Source organism: Filicampus tigris, chromosome 12 (genome assembly GCF_054856515.1).
Source record: "Filicampus tigris isolate MCC_2025a chromosome 12, RoL_Ftig_1.0, whole genome shotgun sequence".
NCBI lineage: Eukaryota > Metazoa > Chordata > Actinopteri > Syngnathiformes > Syngnathidae > Filicampus > Filicampus tigris.
The window spans coordinates 16,437,853-16,455,750 of NC_141228.1; the positions used below are offsets into that span (position 1 = coordinate 16,437,853).

The following is a 17,898-nucleotide window of genomic DNA, read 5'->3' on the forward strand; positions in this document are numbered from 1 at the left end:
TATCAGCGAGCCCTCCCAGACAACATCTGCTGATAATGCTACTCGTGAAGCTGCTCTGCATCAAAGTCCGTCCCGGGGAAATTCCATTGTTAGCGGAGGAGAATGTTGTACGACTTGATGACCGCAAACCCTGGAAGTCCCGTCCACTTAAAGTGAAAGTCACCTGCAGCTTATTTCATTTCATGGGCACCACTCATGAAACTTCTCAATGTCATCGGAAATAGCAAAGTTTTACATAGGGTGGCTGACCGAGGAAACCCCAGCTGTCATCAAACTCGATTGAGCCAAATAAAGCGAAGCGAGTATATGGCAACGCTAATTTGACCTCATAGAAGCTAGCTGTAATCAGATGCATTTGGATACCGTTATTTTATTGAAGAACTTATTTGTGTTGGGTAAAATTTTCTCTCCATAAAAACGGCCACTAATACCTACACACATTTGAAAAGTCAGTCCCAGCAAGATGCAGCCGGTTTCACGTATCAACGTGCAATTTGATGGACACATCCATCCCAAATAGACACATGAAAAAGTCTCGAGAAGTAAGGCTGTAAAACGAACAGGAAGTGTGCCATTTTGATTTGAAGTGGCAATTTTAGGCTCATTTTGACCATTTCCAAGCGTCTTTCAAAGACGAACCTGTCTTGTTTTGCCCGGATGCAATTTTAACCTACTATACAATGATGCTAAACTCAGCCCCGAAGCCGGTTTAACTAAGCAACATGAAATTTGGTAGGAATGTCAATCATGAATACAAGAAGGCATGCTCACAAAGAAAGAAGGTCCACCATTTTAAAAACGCAACATAAATTTAACATCAAAATTGATCAGAAGTAAATGAAACATAGCTAAGCATATCGCTAGTTAGCTGATTTGAAGTCCGCTATTTGTAGCTGCATTATAGAAAAAGTTTAGCTACTTTAAAAAAAATCGAAATATATGTGTAAACTGTGCTTGGCAGAGCATGGCGGCAAATTTCTCGCCACAGAACAAAAAATTAATAAATGCACAATCTTGGAATTTCAGCCCCCGAAGCCGGTTTTACTTTTCAACATGAAATTCGTCAGCCATGTTTACCACAATTAGACGCACAAAAAACTCTCAAGAAGCAAGGCTGTAAAACGAACAGAAAGTCTCCCATTTTGATTTGAAGTGGCCATTTTGGCAATTTCCAAGCCCCTTTCAAAGACGAACTTGTCTTAGAGAGAGTTTCTCCGACTGCTAGCACATTTGAACCTTGTATACTCGACAGATGGGTGACGCTAAATGCTGACTTAATCAGGAAGCCAAATGCTAATCCCTCCAGCAATAATGCATTTCTTATGCAAGAAGATCAAACAAGATCATAGATTTTTCTCAACGTGCGACAGCAAAGCGATATTACTCACGGCTAGCGTGTCGTCAGGTTTGTGCATGGTGATGCAGTCCATGCTGATCTGGATGGTGTTGCCCGCCGACACGTGAGGCGGACTCTCGCCAAATACTGAATGTATTGAGGAGCTAATGCACAAAAAGGAAAAGTGGAAGACAATGAGATGACAAAGTTTACATCTACACAGAACCAAGCGTTCACTTTAAGGCAAAAATGTATGCAAATAGGTCATGGTTGACAGATGGTGTTTTTTTTTGTGACGTCACCACAGACGGGTCCGATTGATGACAAACAGGAGTGTGACGAGAACCATAGAACAGGAAACGGAATGAAATAATCAAACAAAAACAATTGAATAGAAAAAGGCTGCCTCACGCCCGCAGCTCTCGTGAGGATAAGCGGTGTAATTCTCTTCTACTCTATTCAAATACTACACTTACTCTATATAAAATACATAATAAAATCATCTTAAAAATAATTGAACTCAATTAGATAAAAAGTAGTTAAAAAAAACAAAATTGTTTCCATCCTGTTTTTTTAAGTTCAGTAAAGACTGACGATCGCTTGTCCACGCACATGTGGTAAAGAAAGCTCTGGAATTTCCACTAACAACACAGGCTAAACTTGGCTCCTCCCTTGCACACGATGCTTGTCTCTCAGTCGAGCCGTATCACTTGGACAGATTTCTCCGACACCGATTACTGTACTACTTTCCTATTAGGACGCTGGCACCATCTTGTGGCATTTCACTGAGCATAAAAATGGTGACTCCGTGAGTTATTTAATTTTTTTTTTAGCAAATATCTAACAGAAAAAAAAAAAAGTGAATTTGTAAATGGTGCGAATATGCAAAGAACTGCTGTATATGCGTTCTGCTTTAGAGGTTCCACTGCAGGGTATCGTGAGTGCTTTTGGGTGCACTTACTGGTCCAGCATGTCAAATAGCTGGTTGACGACGTCCTGGTTGAAGATCTCAGCGGCGGGCGCAACCTGACCGTGGGACGAGGCGGCGAGGAAGGGGCCGTCCCTCCGCTCTCGGAGTCTGCAGGAACACCAAACACCTTCAGTCAGACGCGTCGGATTTCAAAATAAAAGAGCAATAAGCCGCCGCGTCAGCACACTTCCAAGATGCCACCCAGCCAGCCGGTCGGCTATTGTGAATATTTGCTGTGCACATAATGCGCTGAAAGTTGACACCTGCTTCACAGCTCACGCCGCCATTGTTGACGCTCAAGTGGCGCACGCTCACATCCCTCCCAGGAGACACTCGGAATTCCCCCCACCACCACCGACAAGCACCAAACACCAGACACCGAATACCACCACCACTGCGACTTGTGCTATGAGTACAGCTGGACGGGCAATGTGGAGCGCAAACTATTTAAAGGGCCACTGGAATTCCCCCTGACGGTGTCAACAAACATGTTACACAGAATATAATATGGAGTGTGTGCAATAAAATGTTCATATTATATAATTAAAAATGTGAAAAAATTCGATATGGATCTCGGTGGGGTGTGATACGATTCAAGGTTGGTTCAATTTTAAGGTGGAATGAATCGATTCGGTACAAGTCAGTGGGATCACGATCCAATTCGATATGGTACGGCTCAGTATAAGAGGATATGATGCCATCAGTTTGTTCTTTGTTGTTGTCATTTTACATACATATGAATAAACTTGTCAATACTGCAAATGTGATACTTCCTTTAAAGATATATCTCCAGTAAAAGATGATGATGCGTACATTATCTCGATATTTTAAAGAGGAACGATTCGCTTCAATTTGATAGGTTCGCATCTTGTAAATCAAAAACGATTTTTCAATTCAAAGGTTTTTGTTACACTCCTAATATATAGATACACATAGATACATGCATACATTCATACATATACTGTACACAATCATTTTCATAAAATACTATACAAGAGAGAATTGCCCAATTAATACAAATAAAAAAATTAACGAGCAGATTCCATACAGAAAAATACAGGCAACAAAACCAAGTGTAACATTGATGAAGGGTGTGGAAAGGGGGAGTGAGAGGAGGTGTGGGGTGTTTTAGGTGTGGTTCAACCTGCTGACCTTTGCCAGGTCAAAGTACATCACGTATAATTTGCCGCAGGGACAACTGGAAAACACTTAGCACCTCTCATTTGGATTAACCAGTTAAAAATGTGATTAACTTATACATATATTAAGAGGTATTCATGGTACAAATTTGGTATGATTGGATAAAATGTCCTAAACAAGTCGTGTCTCTGAAGCGCCACCAATTTGTCTTGTAAACGTTAGAATTTGGTAACAATTGGGAAAAATTTCTTGCACACGTCCGTCTTTGAAGGGGCCTTGGAAATGGCAAACATTACCTTAAAATGTTAGCTTCAAACCAGAATGGCAGACTTCTTCTGTCTTTTTGGGCATGGCTTCTTGAGACCTTTTTGTAGTTCAACTTTTGATACACACGCCAACCAAATTCCACGTTGCTGAGTAGATCAGATTTCGGGGGCTGAATTTTCAAAATGTATTTACTATTAGAATTTTCAGAGTTTTATCGAGTCATGGCCAGATTGACCTGAAATTAGCCACCTAAAACCAAAATGGAATACTTCCTGTAACGTTTTGGCCAAGGCTTCTTGAGATTTTTTTTTGTTCATCCACTCAGACATGCTTACCAAATTTCATGTTTCTGGAGGCAGAATTTTCTAAATGTGCTTATCACTTAAAACCAAAATGGCAGACTTTCTGTGTCATTTCGGGCATGACTTCTTGAGACATATCTGTGGGTCAACTCACGATAGACATGCCAACCAAATTGTTGCTGAGTAAAACTTTGCTCTGATCACTCTGACCCTAATGAGGAGAATTAGCATTATTTTTAAGTGTTTGAAAAAGGTTGCGAGAGTCAAGTGACGGATGCCTTTTGTTTGTCTGGGTGCGGGTGTCCGGTTTCTGTAGTCGGCCCGAGGCGAAGGCTGTCCGGCCTCCACTTAAAGACCTCCAGACAGGGGGCCGGTTCAGAGGTCAACTCTAAAAACAGGGCCGGCCCATTGTCTGCTGACGGCGGCCGATGAAAACGCAATCAAAACAAACAGGCTTCTCCCGGCTTCTCCAGTGTCCTTATTAATCACTTGTTCAAAGATGCTCTGTCAGCCCACCCCCGGCAAGCCGCCCTCAAAAAGGGCGACATGATAGACAAACAAAAGAAAGCCGCAAGTTTCTCCCGCACTTATCCCTTGACTCCTGCCGCACAAGTGAAACACTCTCAAGTCAAATCCTCTTCAGATTGGGAATGTAAAGACAATGCTTAAGACAGACTCCGAGGACCAACAAGACACACTTCAGGTTGAACCGACTGATCGACATGCCGACTTTATGCTAGAATCATCACATGCAAAGTGGTAAAGTCGATTGTTGCCAATGATGTGTTTTGACACTTGCAAAAAAGACAACACTTTAACATCAACAGGTGGTCGGTCGGCGCCGTCAACTAGTAGCAGTGCTTCGAGCGCATGGAAATATTGTAGTAAAAATGAGAGCGTCATCGTTACTTGGAACATATGACTATACTGCATTACAAAAGCACATGTGCTATCTATCTAAAAAGGCTAACGCTAGCTGATGAACAGGTGAAACCCTCACCTTAGCTGTCAGCGACTTCGGCAAATGCCCACAAGACAGACAATACAATAGCATCAAAAAACAAAGACAACCAGTGGTTGATCAATGACCTCTTATGAAAATGAACGATTAACGTCACCAACAAATTGTGTTTATCTCAAGCCTTCATCCCGCTCTTCTTTGTCGTTCCAGTCGCCCCTCCGCCAGACTCAGCCATCCAAACACAGATCACACTCAAGACACCTTCATGCTCTCACAGTCTTATTCATTGAAATAAGCATCAAAATAGGTAGCTTTTTTATCCCACTTTCTAAAAAAAAATGCATTTTAATATTTTAATTTAAACAGGCAATATTTGACATTGTGCTAAGAAAATGGTCAACAATAACAAACTAATAGCATCTAAGTTACGTTTAAAAAAAAAATCCAATTCATTTTTGTTGAATTTGTGCCAAATTTTTAACAGCTAATACTTGACATCCTGCTAAGACACAAACACAGACAGGTAAAAAATCATAAACATGGCAACACTGATATAGAAACCCTCTAAAATCATCAAATTTTTTTTGTTTATTGTTGTTTTTATTTGCATCAATTTTCTTCCTCTTTGCGCTACAATTTTAACAGTTAACATCTGACATTGTGTTGAAACAATGATTGCAAAAAGTGCCCCACATGACCCACCTAAAATCACCAAAATCGTCAAATATCTTTAATTTCTACTTTCATTTTTGAAATTCAAACACTGATATACAAACCCTTCAATAGAGTCACTTGTTTTTTCTTGAACCTGTGCTGCAATTTTAACAGCTAACTCTAGCTAGCTCCTGCTAAGACGCTGGGAAAAAAATGGGCACAATACTGACATAAACATTCCTAAAAGTGTTGTTTTTATTTAACTTTTCTTTCCAATTGTTGTTTAATTTACAGTATACAACAAATTTTAAGAGATAACATCCGGTAACATTCAAAAATGTTCCGCATGGCCACGACAGCCGCTTGATGGCACTTAACACATGCGTTTCCGCTTGTCCACCCGTCGCACTCCACACTTAATATATCCCGCCCTGGCGGCAGCTGAGGAAGCAGGCGGACACAACTGTTGCCGGGCGGCTTTTGGAGGGGGATTCCCAGCTACTGCCATTGAATTTTACATTCAAAACCCTCTCTCACTTCGTTTACGCTGTTAACCACCGTTAGCATCACTCACACGCCGTACTTACCGGTGAAAGGGAAACTCGGGATAGCACTGCACAGTCGCGTAGGGCGAATTCATGTTGTCATGCCAGATGGACAAAAGTACTAAAAGGTACTAGCACCACATCTAGACCGACCAAAGTGTGAAAACTACTTCAAGAAAATTATCACTATGAATAGAAATCATCAACATTAAAGTGCCTGGTGGTACAGTGCAGAGTGGGAGTGTTGTGAGGTGTGTTTTGAATGTAGGTATTTTGGCTTCATAAGAAGGAGGGGCTTAATCGGCCAGAGCAACCAATTGGTGGCTACGCTGGTGTGTGCCACATATTACTCGCAAACACACAGTTGCTAGGATATACATGTCATGCCAAGTTGACCCCGTTGCCCTAACACACACGCTCACACGCACACGCACTGTGCCCATGCCAGTGCGTGTTTGTGTTGTCAGCCTTAAGCGCATAATGTTTATGCTAATTCAAACATTGTTGTGTGTTTTTAAAGTTTGTGCTGATCAAACCTAATCCAATGTAGAACCTGGACTGACACGCGAGAAGCAGCGATGTGCCGGAAAATACAAAAGAAGAAGAAGCTAGGCTAGCTGTTAGCTTGGTAACGTCATTCTTGCTAACTCCTCTCAAGGTGATTTTTATTGTTGTAGGACAAGAATTACCCACACTTTTTGAAGCCCCACATAAAGTCCTTTAAATGCAACAAGTTGAATCATGAAAACAAACATTTGAAAAGTGACCCCAAAAAAAAATGAATTGTTGATTCTCAACATCCAGAAAAACAATCCCATTTAAAGGAATCAGGTTAAATCTAGCAAAAAACAGAACATAATTGACAAGTGCCATCCTGATAGAGATGACACACCCTTTATTTCCTTCAAACACCATGAAAAAAACTATTTTAAAAACAAAGAAAAATAACAAAGAAAATACAAACTTCATTAGATTGTTGCATTTGAACATCCAGACAATGCGCAGCCACTCTGTCCTACACACACCCACAAAACAAAAGCACAAAAAGCGTCATGTTCGATCATGCTAACGAGATGAAAATGTGACAATTTAGGAATAGAAAAATGAGGGTCACCGTGTCGCTAATTTTCATTTAATTTTGACAACAAAAATTAAACAGTAGAAAAACTGGCAAATAGCTGGATTACTGATTTTCAACATAACAACATCTTGCGTACCCCGTCTGTTCTTCGCACAACTTTTTAAAAAATATGCATCATCCAAACATTTACAACAAAAATGGGACAATTAAAGAAATGCTGACAGACATAACGCACCCCTTCTCTCCTACGTACACCCTTAAAAATAAGTTGAATAATACTATACATCCTAATTAATAATGCAAATATGTTCTAATCATATGAGCGTTTTTTTAACCATAGTCTAGCGGATAGCTAGATCGACAATTTTCAAGACCCTGAGTAAAGGCGTACACCCCACACCCTTAAAAGAAGATCACTACATCACCAATTTTCCACAACCTGATAGAGATGGCGTCCCATATTTACCACCCACCACTGGGCACCCCCCCAGGCCTTGAACCTCCATTGCGTCGAGCACGAGAAGGAAGGGTACAAAGAGTTTGAGCTATGAGCGTTTTTTTTCCCAACACATTATCACTCGGCCTCTCCCGACGTCTCGGCATGAGAGCGTAAACCTAGAGGTGCCGCCTAGATGGGCAGCAGGTGAATCAGTGTGCTAAAATAAAAAAGGCAGAGAGGGTCATGGTGGGGGGAAACGCAAATAAATAGATGCAGTGTATCCAGGGTACCACAGCCTCCAAGATGCTTCCTTGTCATCCGCCTTGTACTTCTATAATTAAGCTCCTCTATAGTACATCTGGGATCATCAAAGCGTCACAACATCTCCCAAGCAGGTTGTGTTCATTTCTGCAACGGGTCAGACGAAACGACAAAAAAAGATTGCAATCTACACGTCGCGCTGTTCATTTTGTTTTTTGTTTGGGCAAAGAGGCATGCCAGCATCGTCAAAACAAGAGTTAATTGTCGTTACTTATGGTGGCTAGATTTGCCCTAAACTTTTCTGTTCAGCAAATTTGAATGTAAAACTTAAATTAGCACCGTGTAACCATGCCGTTTTACTTTATTTACGGTTAAAAGTGGAGTGAACTGTAAATAGGAGACTCACAATGCCCATTGTGAAACATAGGTCTGATTAAAAAGGTTCACCTTTCATCAACTATACTCTAAAATTCCATGAAAATTCTGTTAAAACCTCAGTGTTGTTATTTATTCAACAAAACACCCTGCTAAAATCTCAGCATTGCCTTGTAACAACATCCATTCACATCACGTTAAAATCTTAGCATTACGTTATTCACACAATAAAAAACATTGTTAAAATCCCTGCATTCTGTTATTCGTACGACAAAAATCCTGTGAGAATGTCAGTATTGTTGTTGATTTGATCAAATCCTATCAAAATCAGGGTAAGATCTCAGCATTAGGTTATTTACGCGACAAAATCCCGTTAATGCTCCTTTTAACGCGCAAGCGAGAGGACAAAGCGACCTCTGCGGCGGGCCATTAAATTGGATATTTTTACGAGGGGCCGACACCCGACTCCCTTACATCATTAATTACACTAAGGCCCGGGCAGCGGGAGCCCGTCACTGAGCCTCGATTACTTCATTTGACATGTATGTGCGTGTGTTTATGACTTGGCGGCTACATCATGCTGTCATCAAGCATCGCGGGTGGGTATCTCATCCCACCCCCGCAACCCCCGGTACCCAGACAAAATAAGATTTTAAATGGGCCGTAAATGTCTTAATCGGTGTTCACTGTCCCGCCACTGCCGCGATATAACCCACTCACGCGTGTTTACATAGCAGTTGGCCCGGCAGCTGACGGAAGCAAAGCGACGGCTGTCAGTCATTGCGGAACGTCACTCTCGCACGGTATACTGTATGTGTGTGTGTGGGTCGGGGGGGGGGGGTTATATGGACATACTTGAGCGCATGAGTGTGTGTATATTCCACCGGGTGACTAATGCAGGGGAAATCCACATGAGTCAAAAGCATCAGTGTCCGATGCAGCGCTGATAATTAACGGCCTATATGCTAAAACTGCCTGGCAACCCGGCATTGTTCCGCCGAATCAGCCCACGCGATATTCTCGCTGGGAATACTCTAAAAGCAAGGCTAAGCTCAACAATGGTGACTATTTGGCGCACTAATGAGGTCTGAACTAAAATATGTGAGGTGGACATACCGACGTTTCCATGCATTCATTTTGTGCGTATTTCGGTCTGTCTCCAGCTTGCGAATGTAAAAAAAAAAAATAACAGCGTGTTATGTTTTCCATACAACAGAAATCAGTTTAAAAGTGATAATGGTGTAAAGATGTAAAGCTCAGCATCGTTACTCATAAAATGAAGTCCTGTTAAAACCTCAGCATTGTTATTCATATGGGGATTGATTCACTTCAGTCACGATACGATTCACTTCAATTACGAACCGATTTACTCCAGTTACAATGTATAAGATGTGGTCGGCGCCTTTTCTAAGTAATAAGACAGATGACCTTTAATATCAATAAGAATAATTCACGTTTTTTCGCAAGTGAAATGATGTTTGACTCTCAAGTTATGCGTGACACACTTTTTCAAACTGCTCGACAATTACGATACATATTGTTTTTGTTTGTTTTCCACATGCCCATTTCCCACGGTGTCATGCACTTTTATTTTGTCACGCTGCAACTCTTCCACGTGATATTATGTTGCCCTCGCGTTTGGGAAAATGAACGTTGCCTGTGGCGGGAAAAGATGATGAGTCAGAGTCCGATCATTCAAAGGAGGAGTCGTTTGCTTCATTGGGAACAACGTTTTTTGTTTGTGTACGAGGATGTTCCTGACTAACCATTTGTCATGGATTTAAGAAAGTACATGGTATTAAAAATAAGACACATTTATGACAATGTGCTGGCACTTTAATTTGGAACGAAAAATACATATGCTACCAATGCTAACGGCCTTAAAGACCATCCAGCCGTCCGTTTTCTGTACTAGTCCACCGTCGTCTGTGTGAGGCGGATGTGCTACCCAGCAGGTCATTGTGCTGCCAGGCATCAAGCCGTGCAAATGAAACAAAAACATCAAACTGTAAACTTAAAACTTGCTCCCCTGCAAACAAGCAGAACTGGATTTGGTTTTGTTTTTATCCTTTCTCTTTCCAAGGACACTGATCATATTTCTGGGTAAACACAATCCCCGATTTCCTCCAGCCGCTGCCAAATGTGAGGAATGAGGAATGTTAGTCAGGTTAGTCAAACCGTTAAAATACATCACTGAACCTGTTTTAAGCCGCTGTTCTTTGTTTTGTTTTGTCACCGTAATTACTTTGCGCGGTCTTAATGACACGGAACATGGCTTACAGTTACGCCAGTCCCCCAAAAAAATAAAATTAAAAAGAATGGTCACAGACCCGCTAGCAGGATAGTGATTTTTGCCCGCGTATGCACATTCATCACCAGCAATTGTCTGTCGGCACATTGGCTGCACTCCTCTCAAAAAGTATTGGCCAATTTTGTGGTAGACTGAAAACATGTAGTCATATAAGTTTGACATATTATCGTTAGGGGTGTACCCAACACCGATTGATTGATTTATTGAACATATAAACACAACATAAAAAACATGATCATGTTAATACACAAGTACGTTATTCATCAATATATATATATATATATATATATATATATATATATATATATATATATATATATATATACACACATACTGGCATATATCCCCAATAAAAACACAAACAAAAAAACAACGCTCCTCTTTACATATGTGCTCTTTACATATGTTCAAATAACTATGTATGAGCGCGACGTGTAGACCCATTATTCAATATACACACTATAAAAAAAAAGTATTGTGGCAAAGTATGACGTGATCGAAGCATACTGCATCCATGTGAAAATGGGAGATTTGAAAATCTTCCTCTAGATGTGCTGGTAGCCAAGGGGGTGGCCAGAGAGTGACCAGCCCTGGCCTCAACGTAGCTCCGCCCCTGCCTGTAAAGACTACATTGGTACCAATTCGGGATTTAACCAACATGAAAACCAGAGAGCTTCCCGATGGGTGAAAAACAAGCACTTGTAAAGTATATCTTCAAACAGTGCAACGCAGCCGGAGTATTGAAAAAATAAATCAAGGTTCCTTGTCATGCACCACCATTTATATGAAATACATATATGTACAGACAAATACCAGTTTGCGCTGGAATTTAGAACCCAAGCTAATGCTAACTTTGTTTAAATCCTCTCTTGCCGCTAATCCCTAATCTGACGTCGCTTGGCGGGGGGAAACGACCAAGAATTCGGACAAGGGTGACGATACTTTACACGGAGTGAGCAGCTGGCTGCCGCGACCCGCTTCAGCACTTCTACGCGGTAACCCGATCGTTCTGCGCTCGAAACTCTCAGAAAGATAGCGCATGACGCAAAAGTCGCGGAGCGGTGTTTGGCACAACGGCGGCCGGCAGTATCCCGGCAACAGCCCCCCGGGCGACGGGTGCCATTGGCGCGCCCCCCGGACCTATTAAAAAGCATTTCTCGCCGAGGGCGCGACAACGCAATGCCGACACGTTAGCCCGCCGCGCATGAGCTTACATTGGGCCGCGTGTAATCCAAGCGAGGGGAAGTTCAAGTGTCCTTTGTCACTGGATACATACTTTAAAAATAAAACATGCTGTCCATGTTGCAGGACGCTTGGGACGAAAGAGAAGCATTCAGCAGGGTCGCTGGTGAGAAGATGGATGCGCGGGTATAAAAAAGGCATGGCGGAAAGACAGAAATACAACAAACAGAGACATCACTAAACACGGAGCGGATGGTGACGTCAACATTTTTTTTAAAAAAAAATCCCAAACTAAAACCAGGCAAATCCAGAGAACCGCTGTATTTGTCTACTGTACACAAATAATGAACACTATAACATGTACCAATTATGAGACCGGGTAGATGTTAATGTCAAGCTGTACGCTGTAATTGATCAAATGCACCTCAATTATGACACGATTCACTCCAGTGGCACTCTGATTCATTTAAGTTGCCATATCATACATTTCAGTCCAAATGTAATAAGATTCATTTCAATCACGATGAAATTCCGATGTCGTTCATTCACGCTACGATTTCATGACTCGCTCCAATTCCGATGAGATTCACTTTAATTACGATATAATTCACTGCAGTTATGATTTGTTCCAATTCCGATATGATTTACTCTCACGTGATTAACTTCTATAACGATGTGATATGATTTACTTAAATTACAATAAAATACGATTCACTTCAAATACAATACAGTGGCTACGTTTACATGGACACATTTCCTTTAATCCGATCAGAGTTTGGATTGAAATTATGATCGGATGCTCTGTTTTCATGCACGTTAAAAAATGTTCACTCCATTCCAAGGATGATACGACACAATTCACTGTAATTACAATACTCGCTCCAATTATGATAAAATGAACTTTAACCACACAGATGATATGATTCCAATTACGATACCATTTCATTCACTCCAATAACAATGCGATACAATTCACTTCAACTACGATGCGATCGCTCCAATTACGATATGATACACTTCAAGATACGGTTTGATAGGATGCAATCCAATTCGATGGTATATGATTCAAAATGATGCGATATGAAAAAAAAAAAGGTGATACGACTAAAATAGCCATGCACAAGATTCCCATTTATAAGGGCAAAAATATGGAAATGTTAAAAAAAAATATTGTAAAATGTATCATTTAAGTCAAATGTCAGACTTGTCTTCTGTACTGCGCTGTGATTGGCCAGTCTCCATTTACTCACAATCACCATTTTGTAATGACCTTGACTTTTGTTTATATTTCCCGAGTGTTTAGTTGCGCTTTGGCCAGGCCTATTCATGCCCGCCGGGTGATGTCAGCCCACTAATTGGCAGGCTTTAGAGAATTGACATTGCTATGAGCGCATGCGAAAGCTGATCCCGCGGCGGAATGTTAGCCGTGTCAGGTAGAGAGCCGGCTTCCTGCGGCGTAACGTCACACGTCAATCTGTCGGCGACAAGCTTCGGGGATCGGACCGGCGCAACTGTTCATTTGTCCGGGCACTGTGTTGTCGGGCCGCCGTTTCCGCTCATCTCGTCTTACTTAAAGCCGTACAACCGTGTCGCGGCGGGCTGCCACGCAAGGCGGGATGAAGCATGGCGAGGAATGGTTGCTGCTCGATCAGTGGACTAATACATTTCCTGGTGCAATGATTAATTCATTTTTTCAAATTGAAATAGTCCTCTTCAATATACTTTCACATTTTCACATCACGAGACATCATGGGACCAAGAGGACGCCTAACAATTATCAGCAGTACCTTGCTTGCTATGGCGAACGCTTCAAAACAGGATATAACGATACGGCAGTATTGTTGGATTCACGTACAATGCAGCACGATTCATTCCAAATTCAATACGATTCACCCCAATTATAACACCATTCACTCCCATTATGAGTCGTTGCAGTTATAATACGATTCACTCAAATTACAACGCAATAACATTCACGCCTGTTTTAAAACGAACATATTTCGTTCACTCCAATTATAACTCGCTGTCCTTCGATTATGAGTCACTTCAATTTCAAAACGATTCACTCCAATTTAAAAAAAAAAAAAAAAAAAATATCAATCCAATGACAACACTGTTTTATTCACTCTAAATTCAAAACAATTCATTCCACTTATCAAACAATTCAATTACAAAGCAGTACAGAAGGCGGAAAAAAAAAAGTAGATTCAATATGCAAACAACCTTCCGCCTCCGCATTTGTCTCTAGGTTGCGTCCGACCAATAAGGAGGAGACGCATGTGTACCCAAACTTAATAAGCGTGACTGATTCACATTTGGGAGGGTGATTAAGGTTTAAGGATGCCCTGGGGTACAAATGCTGCGCTGTTGTTTTGCCTTTTGTAACACAAGACGTGGTTATTAAACAAGTGGGAGTAGGAGAGACAAATCTTCAGAGCAACTAAGAAGCTTGCCGGACTGCTTTGTGGAGCCCCCGGGGGTTGGCCCGCGGATCCTGCTCTCCATAGCGCACACTCACCAATCATGTCAACTATGCGTCCTCCTGACAGCCACTCACATCCACCGAGTCATTCCAAATGATCTCGGGATGGACTCGATGACAAACCTCTGAACTTTCACTCGTGATGGGAGGCCACCAATGAAAAGGATCCGGTGGCACATAATGACCACTTAGCGTCGCTCGTTATTCCCACCTGTTTTATGTTTTGTTTCGTGCGCGTGAAGGGCGGAAAATGTGATGAATGTGTCATCGGTCGGTTTTTCCATATAATCTGCAGGCACGCAAAATTGCTCCCTTTGGGCCCCACCCCGACCTGACGCTTCACAGTCACCGAGAAAGTGTTGCAACACACGCCAGACAAAAGGAGCAAAAACAGCCTTGCCAATCTTTCTTCTTCTAACTCAACTTATCACCTACCTCTGAACCTGAGCCTTAAGAAGAAACCCTCATGCTTAACACCTTAAATTCAATTTTAACACTGAACCCAAACCACTGTCAGGCCTACCTCTAATCATTTCAAAGTACTTTAATCCCCGAACTGTACTTCGAAACCGAATCCCTTCGACCTCTAGCACCTTAACTTGCTCCCTAAACTGAATACTTAACCCTAAGGACCTTGAACTTACTTCTATCCGTGAACCTTAACCTTATCCCTAACTTCCTGAACCTGACCTCCTGAGACTAACTCACTCCTTCCCCTTAACTCTTAACACGGTCAGTTAGTTCTAACCAAAGCCTTGCCCCTACACCAAACTCTATCCTCTTCACACCAAGAACTGACTTCTGTTCTTGAACCTTCATTGCAAATCTTAACCTCTTCCCCTTGAACTTGCTTCCGTCCCCGAACACTTCCGCGAGACAAAGTCATACACTTTAACACCTTAAACGTACGCCTCTCTCACGCCCATGAAGTCGAACCCTAAAATTTCCCCATAGTCAAACTGATTTCTCTCCTCGAACCAAACTCCCAATCTGTAACATCTTTAATGGCTTATAAAGTCCACCTCTAAACTGTACCTCAATCCTCAAACCTGCTTCTCACGCTGACCCTTATGACAGACCAAACCCCTAATCCCTAACACTTGAAAATTTACTTCAATCCCTGACCCCTTAGCCCTAAATCCAAACTATCCCCCTCACAATTCATTTAGCAATTGAATTAAATTTCTGCACCCTTCACCTCACCTTTCAACTGTACTTCTGACCCTGAACCTTACCCCTCCAATTTACTTCTATCCCTTACGGCCAATCTTCTCTTGGATTGCTGAATCTTATATCTGAAACACACTCCTAACCCTTAAACGTACTTACATGTATAGTCCCAAATCTTACGCCATAAACTCCCTCCCGCCCCTTAAGCTTCCCCCTAAACCGAAATCCTAAACGTTCTTCCCCTTAACCTTAGCCCTACCTTTTAGCCTTAACCCCTAAACGCCTCCCCTCCGGCTAATCTCCAGGTCTGGAATGCGTCGGTAAACTGTTTTTGTTTCTCTCCCTCTACGTAGGACCACGCCGACCATTCAAAGTCGGCTTAGGGTTCCCTGCGAGGCGGCAACGTGCCAACACAGCCATAAACGCCTCGCTAAAAGGCAGCTTCGTCCTTTTTAAGGACATGCCGTGTTGAAACAACGTGCTGGGTACAACACGTGAGCTGAGTGGATTTTTTTTTTTTTCTCTTTTGTTCCCAGTATGCCGCATTTTACCTCCATGTTATGTGAGGAACATAACACAGGCGCACACACAGAGTCATCGGGTAAAGAAAAGAAAGCAATCTTTCATCGAGTGAGGCCTTTTCAAAACAACACGTCGTCAGAGTTATCAAAACAACGTGAGAAGGAGCTGCTGAATAGATTGCAGCCATCCAAATGGAACACGAGTCCAAAGGCCCGGTCGGAGGGCCTGCTTTAAATCACATTGCACATGAACAAGTGGCACATCAGAGCCACTGGAATGTTTATGCCGTGTGACCAATAGAAGCATGTTGGGGACAATTTTCGGGATAAAAGCGGGGAATTAAATGTATCTCGTTGATGCCAAGTGATTAAGGTATTTTTCGTGGAGATGTTCAATACGTTGGCGGCAGCACTGTTGAATAAAAAGCCATACATTTACAAAAATATTATGTTTGATGAAATGATTTAAAATTCTGTGGGGAAAAAAAAACTTAAAAAAGGGACAGTGTAGAATGTTTTGATTTTTCAATGTTGATTCATTTTAAAACCGCACGGTCAATTTCAATAATATGCCAACAACTTTGTTCTATCACATCAACGTACATACATATATTTTTTTTTATATAATCAGAGGTCTAGTAATCGCTAATTATATTACAGAAGGCTGCCATGTTTCACGCAATCATTCTGCTATAAATACCCGAAGGAAACAAATCACTTGATCACAAATTTACTGGATCAATGACTACAGCATGTGTTACCAGCGCAATGCACTCGCGTGTAGGAATACTAAAAGTCATTTGTGATAACATTTTGCTTGCATCTCTGCTTAAGAAATTGGTGATAGGCTTCAAAATGCAGGCGCTTTGACCTTATGTTGCTGCATTCTATTAGTTCACCACTAGAAGGCACTGAATTCTACACACTGTACCTTTAAATTGATCAGAAAAATAGTATTAACTAGAGCAAACATTTTTTTAAAAATTCAATTGCAAATTCTATTAAATATATAAATATAATGGTATGAATAAATAAAAACTATTTATCAATAAAGTGGCATGAAATAAACAAAATAATTACAAAAACACTAAATAGGAGATTAAATACGGAATTGAAATTCAACTCAACAGGGCCAGTTTGCTCGCAACGAGTTGATGTTTTAGGTGTAAGGTTAAGATGTCCCCCCCCCCCCCCTTTAACCAGTCAACCCACCTCTTAGCATTCTGACCTTTGGCCGGGGCGCGGTGCTCGTGGGCACTCTCCCTCTCTCTCTACCCAGCAGCAGCAGCAGCAGCAGCAACCCTCCGACCTCCCTCCCGCTAGCTGGCAAATATGCAACGTGGATATGGCTGGCATGTTGTACGTTGGCAGAGGGAACATTTGAGAGCGAGACGGGTGACAGCTGTGCTGCTCCGGTTTCACCAGATGTCCCTGTCCTCCTGCATGCACTGGACTGTACATCCACTGCATCCAGCCAAGTTGTTGACTAGAGACACTTAGCTTCTTTGTAAAATGAAAGAAACAATACAGTAAAGCTATCCATCCTTCCATCCATCCATCATTCAAACCGCTGATGCCAAAACTAAAAATCAATTACTTGTATAGGAAATTTGAATCATTCAAAACAATGACAAACACAGAAATAATGAATGACATGATCCATCAATTACTTCAATTGCGAAATGAAAGTATTGACTCTTTCATTTCATAATGTATGGAGTTTTTTGGGCCAGTTGAATAAACAATGTTGAAATGTTTTGAATAATTTATTTTAAAATATGTCTTATTCAAAATGGAAAAATACATAACATTTTTCCAAGAATTAAGTAATGACCGTTTTGTTAACGACATAACATGTAGTTAACTTCCAGAAATGATGTTCTGCTAAACAACCGTTACTA

The 17,898-nt window shown here is 41.5% G+C and overlaps 1 protein-coding gene across 5 annotated transcripts in view; it reads right to left on the minus strand.

Annotated features, from left to right (window-relative positions):
- Window positions 1-17,898, minus strand: part of tp63 (tumor protein p63) — a 54,783-nt gene that overhangs the window by 31,652 nt on the left and 5,233 nt on the right. Inside the window, exons 1-3 of one of the 5 annotated variants that reach the window (XM_086047138.1) lie at window positions 14,343-14,439; window positions 2,298-2,414; window positions 1,389-1,500 (exon numbers count right to left, since the gene is read on the minus strand). In XM_086047138.1, the coding sequence (XP_085903264.1) occupies window positions 1,389-1,500; window positions 2,298-2,308 (123 nt within the window). In that variant the 5' untranslated portion in view covers window positions 2,309-2,414; window positions 14,343-14,439. Of the gene's footprint in view, window positions 1-1,388; window positions 1,501-2,297; window positions 2,415-5,133; window positions 5,200-6,217; window positions 6,380-14,342; window positions 14,440-17,898 lie in introns of those variants that run through there. The other 4 variants (XM_086047134.1, XM_086047135.1, XM_086047136.1 and 1 more) reach the window with 4 other exon arrangements.